This window comes from Terrapene carolina, unplaced genomic scaffold (assembly GCF_002925995.2).
Source record: "Terrapene carolina triunguis isolate 2854851 unplaced genomic scaffold, T_m_triunguis-2.0 Scaffold580, whole genome shotgun sequence".
Classification (NCBI taxonomy): domain Eukaryota; kingdom Metazoa; phylum Chordata; order Testudines; family Emydidae; genus Terrapene; species Terrapene triunguis.
Window position 1 is genome coordinate 1,656,322 of NW_020664931.1, and position 10,915 is coordinate 1,667,236.

A 10,915-nucleotide genomic window follows, 5' to 3' on the forward strand; every position below is an offset into this window, starting at 1 on the left:
TTTTTTTTTTAAAGGGCGATTTGCAGATGCAAAACATATTCACACATGCAAACATTCACAACTGAGTACAACTATAGCCTCCAGTTGTGGTGAATAATGGGGCCCTGGTCTACAATTAGGATCTCTAAGTGATGCCACAGTAGAAATAATCAGTAATCCTAATATAATAAGCCAAGCCCTCTCATGGAAATAAATGGCAAAACTCACAATGATTTCAATTGAAGTAGGTTCAGCAGCACTATTTATTGCCTGATTTGTGTCTCTTTGTCTATGATGGAGAGTTCCAATTTTTTTCATAGCATAGATCACATTTTAATAGAGATTGTCCATGTGAGCATGAATTAGAGGGGAGGTGGGTCATAGGGCAATCTCCCTATTTGCTATCCTATACTATCCCTGTGGAAACTACAGAAATTGTTTAAATTGAAAATTAATAGTAGGAACAATGTTTAATGTATTTTTAGTTGCCTTTTAGTGTAATTTAGCAGCTGGAAATAAGGAAAAGGAACATGTGATCAGCCAGTTTCTTGGTATCCACTAGCAAGTGCCCTGTGGACCACCAGTTGTCAACCAATCACAATTTGAGAACATCTGGTCTGTGACTATTAAAACACCTTTAACAGTTTCTGGTGTGTATGTCTCAGGAGGGAAGGCGAATTTGTTCCATTTTGATTTTTATACTCTTGATTTTAACTCCAAACTCAATTGCTTATTCAGTGTAATCAGTTGCATGTAATTAGAGTTGGCAATTTTCAGTTCAAATTACTTAGCTATTGTTAAAAGTCAACAAAAAATGCAGACTTACCAATAAAAGAACATTAATTCCCTGCTACCAATCTCCATTTTTCTGTCTATCAACTGAGTGCCACAGGGTTAACAGATCAGGAGCAAAATATGGGAATCAAAAATTGTGACCTATACCTGATTTTCAGCAAAGTGTAGAAGAATAGGATATATTATTTGGTTAATTCTAAGTGTAACACTGTTGCACAAGACCAACCACTTATCAGATCATTTTTGTTCTGTCTAACAAAGGCTTTCAAATCAGACTGTCAAACAATTATGATAAAGTGGTAGTTTAATAATCTAAATAAATCTTTACTTATTGGATATATGCCGGGGTGGGCAAACTTTTTGGCCCAAGGACCACATCTGAGTGGGGAAATTGTATGCAGGGCCATGAATGTAGGGCTGGGGCAGGGGGTTGGGGTGCAGGAGGGAGTACAGGGTACGGGAGGGGGTGTAGTGTGCAGGAAGGGGCTCAGGGCAAGTGGTTGGGGTGCAGGAGGGGTGTGGGGTACAGAGGAGGGGGTTGGGGTGCGGGGTGCGGCAGGGGGCTCAGGGCAAGGCGTTGGGGGCTCAGGGTAGGGGGTTGGGGTGTAGGAGGGGGTGCGAAGTGCAGGAGGGGGCTCAGGGCAGGAGGCTCAAGGCTGGGGGTTGGGGTGCGGGCTCCAGCCCGGCACTGCTCCTTGAAGTGGCCAGCGCGTCCGGCAGTGGCTCCTGGGGGTGGGGTGGGGCAGGAGGCTCTGCCGTGCACTGCCCTCGCCTCTGGATACCACCCCCGAAGCACCCATTGGCTCCGGTTCCCCGTTCCTGGCCAATGGGAGCTGTGGGGGGTGGTGCCTGCAGGCAAAGGCGGCGCATGGAGCGCTCTGTCCCCTCCCCCCGCCCACCAGGGGCTGCCAACTGTTTCTGGGAGCGGTGCCAGGCCAGGGCAGGCAGGGAGCCTGCCTTAGCCCCGCTGCGCCACGGGGCTGGCAATCCCGCAGGCCAGATTGAAAGCCCTGACGGGCCAGATCTGGCCTGCAGGCTGTAGTTTGCCCTCCCCTGATATATGCAATACAAATTAGCATTTTTAAGAGCAGTATTAGGCCTGGTCTACACTAGGAGTTTATATCGAATTTAGCACCGTTACATCGAATTAACTCTGCACCCGTCCACACCACGAAGCTATTTAGTTCGACATAGAGGTTTCTTTAATTCGACTTCTGTACTCCTCCCCAACGAGGGGAGTAGCGCTAAATTCGACATGGCCATGTCGAATTAGGCTAGGTGTGGATGGAAATCGACGGTAATAGCTCCGGGAGCTATCCCACAGTGCACCACTCTGTTGACGCTCTGGACAGCAGTCCGAGCTCGTATGCTCTGACCAGCCACACAGGAAACGCCCCGGGAAAATTTGAATTCCTTTTCCTGTCTGGGCAGTTTGAATCTCATTTCCTGTTTGGACATCGTGGCGAGCTCAGCAGCACTGGCAACGATGCAGAGCTCTCCAGCAGAGATGGCCATGCAATCTCAGAATAGAAAGAGGGCCCCAGCATGGATTGATCGGGAAGTCTTGGATCTGATCGCTGTGTGAGGCGATGAGTCCGTGCTTTCCGAGCTGCGATCGAAAAGACGGAATGCAAAGATCTACGAGAAGATCTCTAAAGCCATGGCAGAGAGAGGATACAGCCGGGATGCAACGCAGTGCCGCGTGAAAATCAAGGAGCTGAGACAAGGCTACCAGAAGACCAAAGAGTCAAACGGACGCTCCGGATCCCAGCCCCAGACATCCCGTTTCTACGAGGCACTGCATTCCATCGTAGGTGTGGCCGCCACCACTACCCCACCACTGACCGTGGACTCTGAGGATGGGATATTGTCGACGGCCGCTTCCTCGGACATGTTAGCGCACGGGGAAGATGAGGAAGGAGATGAGGAGGACGAGGCAGTCGACAGCGCTTACAACGCTGATTTCCCCGACAGCCAGGATCTCTTCATCACCCTTACAGAGATCCCCTACCAACCGTCCCCAGCCGTTAACCCGGACACAGAATCAGGGGAAGGATCAGCCAGTAAGTGTTTTAAACATGTAAACATTTATTTTTAACAGAACAGGAATATTAAGAATATTAACAATGGGTTGTGCATGATTACTTTGCCCTAGGCGCTTAACGTTTCAGTCCTTGGCAGTGCAACTACTGAAAAAAAATCTAACAATGTCCGGTTTAGCATGATTGTTCTGCCCTGGCCGCTCTACTGTTTAGTCCCTGCCAGTGCAGCTACAGTAAAATCCGGTCTATATGTCCGGGGATAGAGCTGAAATCCTCCAGGGACATTTCCACGAAGCTCTCCTGGAGGTAATTGGAAAGCCTTTGCATCAGGTTCCTGGGGAGAGCGGCCTTATTGGGTCCTCCGTAGTAGGAAACGTTTCCGCGCCAGGAGACAAGCAAGTACTCCGGGATCATTGCCTTGCAGAGCATGGCGGCATACGGCCCTGGTCTTTGCAGGCTTTCCCGAAGCATCCTTTCTTTCTCCGTCTCTGAAATCCTCATCAGAGTGATGTCGCTCATGGTGACCTGCTTTGAATTAGGTAGGGGAATGTTAGTATTGGGACTGCTTGCCTGTTCCTTTACAGAACTGTAACCGGCGGTTTACAGCCACACGGTGGAGGCGGGAGAGGGGCAGCATACAGGGATCTTTCCCTGGGACAGCCGCGAGGGGGTGGGACAGGGGCAGAGTTCATGCTTGCCGGATTGCTGGCAGCAGGGACTGGCATTGCTTTCAACGTGAAAGGAGGCCAGTGCTATTATTAAAGTTTTAAGCAGCCACAAGTCTACGGCTTACCATGTCGGCCTGCTACACAAATTCCGGTGTCCTGCCCCGCTTCTCTGATCTGCACTGCAAGACCCCAGGCACTGAATGCGAAGGCCGAAAATTCAACCTTGTCCTGAGTGCGCATGTGATAGGTGCTGTGCATGGTCTTGTTCACAGAGAAAGACTATGTTCTTTGTTCACAACTAAATTTATCTTTCTGAGGAATTCACTCCCTTTTTCCCATCCCACAGCTGCGACTGTCTCCCGACCTAGCCTGGCATCACACTCCCAGAGGCTAGCGCAGGTGAGGCGTAGGAAGAAGAGGACACGGGAGGACATGTTCTCGGAACTTATGGGCTGCTCCCGAGCCCAGGCAGCCCAGCAGACCCAGTGGAGGGAGAACTTGTCCCAAATGCACCAATCACACATGGAACGGGAGGAGAGGTGGCGGCAGGAAGACCAGCAGGCAACTCAAACGCTGCTTGGACTAATGAGGGAGCAAACGGACACGCTCCGGCGCCTTGTGGATGTTCTGCAGGACCGGAGGCAGGAGGACAGAGCCCCGCTGCAGTCTCTCTCTAACCGCCCTCCCCCGCCACCAAGTCCCATACCCCCCTCACCCAAAGTCCCAAGAAGGAGGGGCGGCAGAGTCCGTGAAAACTCTCACTCCTCCCCTGCAGACTGCTCAAGTACCAGAAGGCTGTCATTCCCCAAAATTTGATAAGTCCTTTCCTTCCCGCCTCACCCAAGCCCCCGTCCAAGTTTCATCCCCCAGTTTCATGTGTAGTTGCTAATAAAAAAGACGTTTCTGTTAATTACTGTTTCCATCATGTTCTTTTACAGGAGAGTCTGTCTGAAGGGGAGGAAGGGGGTTGGTAATTGGACAGGACAGTCACCTTTACCAGGGTACAGAGGCGGGGGCAGGTTCAGCAGCAGGGCACACACACATTGCAGTCACTAGTTACCCTGGTCAGTCTGGGAGGTGGTTTTCATGTTATGTGTGTGGGGACGGAGGCTATGTGACTTTGTGGCGGGGGAGGGCGGTTAGAGATCTTATGCAGCGGTCCTTATCCTGGATCACAGAGACACGCAGCAGGGGATCTGTAACCGTCCTCCCCCTGCCACAAAGTCACATAGCCCCCACACACAGAGTCCCGAACAGGAGGGGTGGCAGGCTCCGTTGAAACAACCAGTCCACCACTGCGGAGCCTGTCATTCCTGGAGTTTAGAAGTGTCCTTTGCATCACTACACTACACCCGCTCCCCACCACAGTCTGCGTCCCAGGTTCAACACTTTACCGAGAAAACAGTAATAAAGAAAACGGTGTTCATTAACAAAATTCAAGTGATTTTATTTTTAAACGTGTGTTGGAAGGGGGGGAACGGGGTATGTAACTGGAGAGGATAGTGAATATTTACTTGGTAAAGAAACGGGGGCAGGTTCAGCTTCTCTGTACACAAACTTAATAGTCACAGGTTACCCTGCTCACTCAGGAACCTAGCTTTCAAAGCCTCCCGGATGCACAGCGCGTCCCGCTGGGCTCTTCTAATCGCCCGGCTGTCTGGCTGGGCGTAATCAGCAGCCAGGCTATTTGCCTCAACCTCCCACCCCGCCATAAAGGTCTCCCCCTTGCTCTCACAGAGATTGTGGAGCACACAACAAGCTGCAATAACAATGGGGATATTGGTTTCGCTGAGATCACAGCGAGTCAGTAAGGTTCTCCATCTCCCCTTGAGACGTCCAAAAGCACACTCCACCACCATTCTGCACTTGCTCAGCCGTTAGTTGAAGAGTTCTTTTTCAGTGTCCAGGGCGCCAGTATAGGGCTTCATGAGCCAGGGCATTAGCGGGTAGGCTGGGTCCCCAAGGATGACTATAGGCATCTCCACATCCCCAGGAGTTATTTTGTGGTCTGGGAAGTAAATACCTTCCTGCAGCCGTCTAAACAGACCAGAGTTCCTGAAAACACGAGCGTCATGAACCTTGCCCGGCCATCCGACGTTGATGTTTGTAAAATGTCCCCTATGGTCCACCAGTGCTTGCAGCACCATTGAAAAGTATCCCTTTCAGTTAATGTACTGGCTGGCCTGGTGGTCCGGTCCCAGGATAGGGATGTGAGTTCCATCTATAGCCCCACCGCAGTTTGGGAATCCCATCGCGGCGAAGCCATCTATGATGACCTGCGCGTTTCCCAGGGTCACTACCTTTGAGAGCAGTAGCTCAACGATTGCGTTGGCTACTTGCATGACAACAACCCCCACGGTAGATTTGCCCACGCCAAAGTGGTTCGCAACTGACCGGTAGCTGTCCAGCGTTGCAAGCTTCCAGAGGGCTATGGCCACTCGCTTCTGGACACTCAGGGCTGCTCGCATCCGGGTGTTATTGCGCTTCAGGGCAGGGGACAGCAACTCACAAAGTTCCATGAAAGTCCCCTTCCGCATGCGAAAGTTTCGCAGCCACTGGGATTCATCCCAGACCTGAAGCACTATGCGGTCCCACCAGTCCGTGCTTGTTTCCCGGGCCCAGAATCGCCGTTCCACAACATCCACATGACCCATTGCCACCATGATGTCCTCGGCGCGGGGTCCCATGCTTTGTGACAGGTCTGTGCCACTCTCAGACTTCAGGTCCTCACCGCGCTGCCGTAGCCTCCTCGCCCAATTTCTCAGCATCTGCCTCTGGGAAAGGTGGATGATAAGGTGCGAGGTGTTGACAACAGCCATAACTGCAGCCATGGTCGCAGCGGGCTCCATGCTCGCAGTGCTGTGGCGTCCGCGCTGTCACTGACCAGAAAAGTGCACGAACTGATTTCCCGCCGGCGCTTTCAGGGAGGGAGGGCGGGAGTGACGGTTGGATGACGACAGTTACCAGAAGCACCCTCGACACATTTTTTTACCCAGAAGGCATTGGCGGCTCGACCCAGAATTCCAATGGGCAGCGGGGACTGCGGGAACTGTGGGATAGCTGCCCACAGTGCACCGCTTCCAATGTCAACGCTTGCCCCGTTAGTGTGGACTCACAAAGTCGAATTACTGTCCTTAGTGTGGACACACACATTCGACTTTGTAATATCGATTCCACATATTCGATTTAAGTAAAATCGAACTACTCTCGTAGTGTAGACATACCCTTAGTGTATAGTGGAATAAATTTACAGCTATATTATTGTCTAGTGTCTGTGTAGTCTGCTGATTTCACAAATAATTTAATTCATACTCTCACCAAATGTGCAAAATTATTCTACAATTATTATATGTGATAAGCTGTTAACAACCTATTACTTGGGTGTCATGTCAAACATGCATTTGAAATAGTGTCCTGTCATACATTTGATACCCATATTTAATTCTGACCTAATGAAGATGCAAGGAGTTTGAATGTTTAGATTTTCATTTATCATAAAATTCATGGTATGCATGAGTCACAAAAATAGAAATCGGCAGGTTGGTCTTTTTAATCCAATTTGGAATATTACACTTTCTTATATTTAAGAAAGAATACGGTTGGGTGTTGGTCCATTTATTTTTTGCAGTTCAGATTATCAGAGGAAAACTCTGTTGAATCAGCAGGCAAAGCGTCCTGTTGTTTAGTGATGTTACCATGCTATCACTGGGACAATTTACCATGTTGGCAGTTTCCTCTGGAGAATATATCTGAGTATTTTACTCATGAATTATTCATGGAGGACTGGATCATTCAGAGCATTATTAATGGACAACACGTGACTTTTTTCATGATGCACAGAAGGCATGGATTTCATGACATTCATGTTTTTTATTAGGACTGGCACTTACTACCCTGCATAAATTCCTTACTACACATGGTAGTAAATCACAGTATTCCAGAGACGTGCAGGATTGGGCTGTTTATTGGTAAATTGCACATTTATATTAAAACTGAATTTATATGGAGAAGGTCTGATTAAATAAAAATTAACAGTAGATAACTAGGAATCGTGTGCTTGGTAGCATTTGGGTATAATATAGGATACACTTAGAAGCACATTCATATTGCAAGCTACTTCTTACATTAGAAACAGCATTTAATCAACTATGAAAAATAACATTTTCCTGTTTGGAGAGGAAAAGAAGGGCATTAGTAACCTCAGTAAGAATATCATTCATTAATACTCCTTGATTTGTCCGTAAATCGTAATTAATGACAATAATCATGTATGGCACTATTTGAGCTTTTACACAATCTTGGGTCATTAAGAAAGCATTTTCTAACCCCTGGGGCTGACATGCCTTAGGGAGGCACCAGACTAAGTTGGTGGGAGGGAATTGGGAAGGGCAAAGGAGAAGATTATTATCAGTGGTGGTGGGGAAAGCTGCAGAACTTGAGCCCTCTCACTTTGCAAATATGCTTTTACATCTATGTAGTGGAAGGAGATTCTCTGAAAGCCATCCACCTTCCTCCCTGTTCCCATTATTCAGCAATTAGATATTATATAATAAAGGGCTACTTTTGTATGTCTGCCTATCTTCTGACAATGTTGAGTATCGTTGTTCTCTGCTGGGTGGACAGTCAGACCTGCTCAAGCATTTGTGATCAGACAGAGGACATAAGGGTCTAATACTAATACAAACTGAGTGTTTTATGGGATACCATTTGTGAATGCTTATTGTTTTTACTTGTTCAGTGCTTAAATTTGAATGGACCTATGTGTTCACATGTTTAATGAATGTTTTCTCTTTCTTTGGTGCAGGGCCGTATCTGCAGAAAAGCTGGCAAATCAAAAAAGTCCTTCAGTCGTAAGGAAGCTGAAGCAACATTTAAGAGTTTAGTGAAGACCCATGAAAAATATGGGTGGGTCACTCCTCCCGTCTCTGATGGCTGATATTTGCAACCTGCACATCAATGCTAAACAAAACAACAAAACCAAGTACTATGCCATCTCCTCAGTGCTGTACACCACCCATCCTTTTCTACTTCAGCTTCTGTTAGATACCATGAATGTCAAGGAGACTTTTAAATAATTTGATCTGTTTACAGAGGGAGAGAAAACAAATGCTGTTTAGGATTATGTTTTAAGACTGGTGAATGGTCATCTTTAAGTCACTTTAGAGCGGATGTTATGATTGTGTCATTTGCCCCATGCAGGCCATATTGTCTTCATCTTCTTTCCATGACAGCAGCACCAGACATCAGTACTGGAAATTCCATCCATTACTGCTCAGTTCATTTAAATGTAAATGAAGCAGTTAATATTTAATAGGGAAGCAGTGCATTGCAGGTACATGTTTGCTGTGCTGTTTATCTTTGTTTCCTAGCAGGTCAACATAACTTGAAGATGTGTCTTTATGTGGAGCTGTGGTCTGCTGTGACTAAATTTAGACCTCATGTGTGCTCTATATATGACCTTTAATTCATAAAAGCAGAATTATAACAATGAAAGATTCTGGTATTAAAAAACTGTTAAATGAAATCACCCAATTGGTCAAATTGTACTATCTATGCTGGTATTGTGGTATGCTATTGTTCAAAGATAAGCCAGTGTGATTAGATCAGGTGATATTTCAGATACCAGATGCACCCACTATAGGGCTCAAAGTAGTTGATGGTAGAATAGTTTTTATCTTCCCAGTACAGTGCAGTACTCCAACAACAGCATGTTTGCCTGTCAGCTTTTCAACGGCAATACAAAAACCAAAAAGCATAAATGAACCTTTAAAACATATGAGTCATTTTAAAATGATGTGCCAGTAACAAAGTAAAAGTCAGATTTTTCAAAGAAAGTGGAACAATTGGTTTGTAAGATGATTTGCATGGTTGAATTTTTTTTTTTTACTCAATAGGCATTGTATGTACTTTGAGCCCAGTATCTGAGAAAACCCACTGATGTATATAAATGTCCTGTTATTTAATCATTAAGTTTTAATTTTTCTCTTTTGTTCAATAATTTAAAAACTTTCTAAGACTCCATGAAATCTGGAGATAATGTTTATAATAATATAATGAAAAAGCTTAAAAATGTGGAATCCAAATGGAAAATCGTATTGGACACATTCTGAATAAAATCACCAGTACTGTTTCATTGCCTCAAGAATTCAATCATTTTAGGCTACTTTTGTTTTCAAATTATTAGATGTATTACTGTGAAACACTAGAAATCTTATTGATATATTATGCCTGCTCTGGCAGCATTTTCAATTGAAAGCAGGACATTATTGATTGTAAAATGCAGTCCAGAAAAAAAAATATAATGTGTTTTTGGAGAACTCTCCATTACTTGCTTAACACAAGATTAGGCCATTGCTTTTAATCAAAATGGCTGAACAGTCTCCGGTTACATTTTAACAGCACTGAAGAAATCTTTTATTCTAACTATTTATGGTGCTTTGTGGGGTTTTGGCTTGATTTAAAACTAAACAGAATAGAAAAGAACAAATGAATTAACTACAAATCAGAGTGTTGTAGGGCCAGTATAGTACAATACTTCTACAAGAGCATGTTTGCCTGTCATCTCTTAATTGGAGAAGCAAAAATGCATTAATCAACTTTAAAAGTATCTGACTCATTTTACAAAAGAATTTCATTGTGTTCCCTTAACCCCTTCAACAGTTGCATCAATGCTGCCAGCCTCCATTGCCCCCTTGTCCAGTTCTCCCATAAGCATCTTTGTGCTTTTTTCTGCCCCACATCTTCTATGCGGAACATCCTCCCCCAATTATTCCATAAAGCCATTACCCTCTCCTCCAAATCTCTCTTCTGCAAGACCCACTTCTTCCAGCATCCTATGGGAAACTGACAGTTGGTAGCGCCTAAGTAGATGGTATGTAGGGACTTCTGATTGTTTTGTTTTGTTTTTGTTTGTTTATTTATCTATCTATCTATATTTTGGCAAAATGACAGCCTCAGAGCCATTTAGTTGTTTACATAGCTGGCCTATTATGGTTTCCCTCACCCTTCCTCCTTTGTTTGTTACAACCATTTGGTATGTCTTGCCTTAAGTAAGCACTAATTACGGGCAGGACTGTCTCTTACTCCATTTTGTATACAGCCTGGCAAAACTTTATCTGATCCTGATTTGTGACTTAGGGTGCTACCATGATACAAATACGTAAATGAGAATTTCTCCCTCGGACCTATGTATCATCTCCGTTCAGTGATGAGTCACACACAGCATTCAAGGGCAGAATGTAGAGCTTAACAAAATTTATAGTCACCTATTGGTTTGATTTATTTGTTTTTGTAAACTTGATCTATATTTTTTTTTTTTGGTTTGTTTGTTTCTGTTGAGGAAAAAGAAGCTAGTATATTTTGTTAGGCATCAAATAACTTGCAACCTCCGCCGTGGTTACTAAGTGCTAGAAACATTGAGCACTAAAAGGA

General features: G+C 45.5%; 1 protein-coding gene across 1 annotated transcript in view; it reads left to right on the forward strand.

The window, feature by feature from the left end:
• The window catches only part of UBE2QL1 (ubiquitin conjugating enzyme E2 Q family like 1), a 38,151-nt gene extending 28,563 nt beyond the window's left edge, over positions 1-9,588 (forward strand). Inside the window, exon 2 of the mRNA XM_024200701.1 lies at positions 8,289-9,588. Coding sequence (XP_024056469.1) covers positions 8,289-8,420 — 132 coding nt within the window. The 3' untranslated portion in view covers positions 8,421-9,588. The remainder of the gene's footprint in view (positions 1-8,288) is intronic.
• Positions 9,589-10,915: the final 1,327 nt, after the last annotated feature.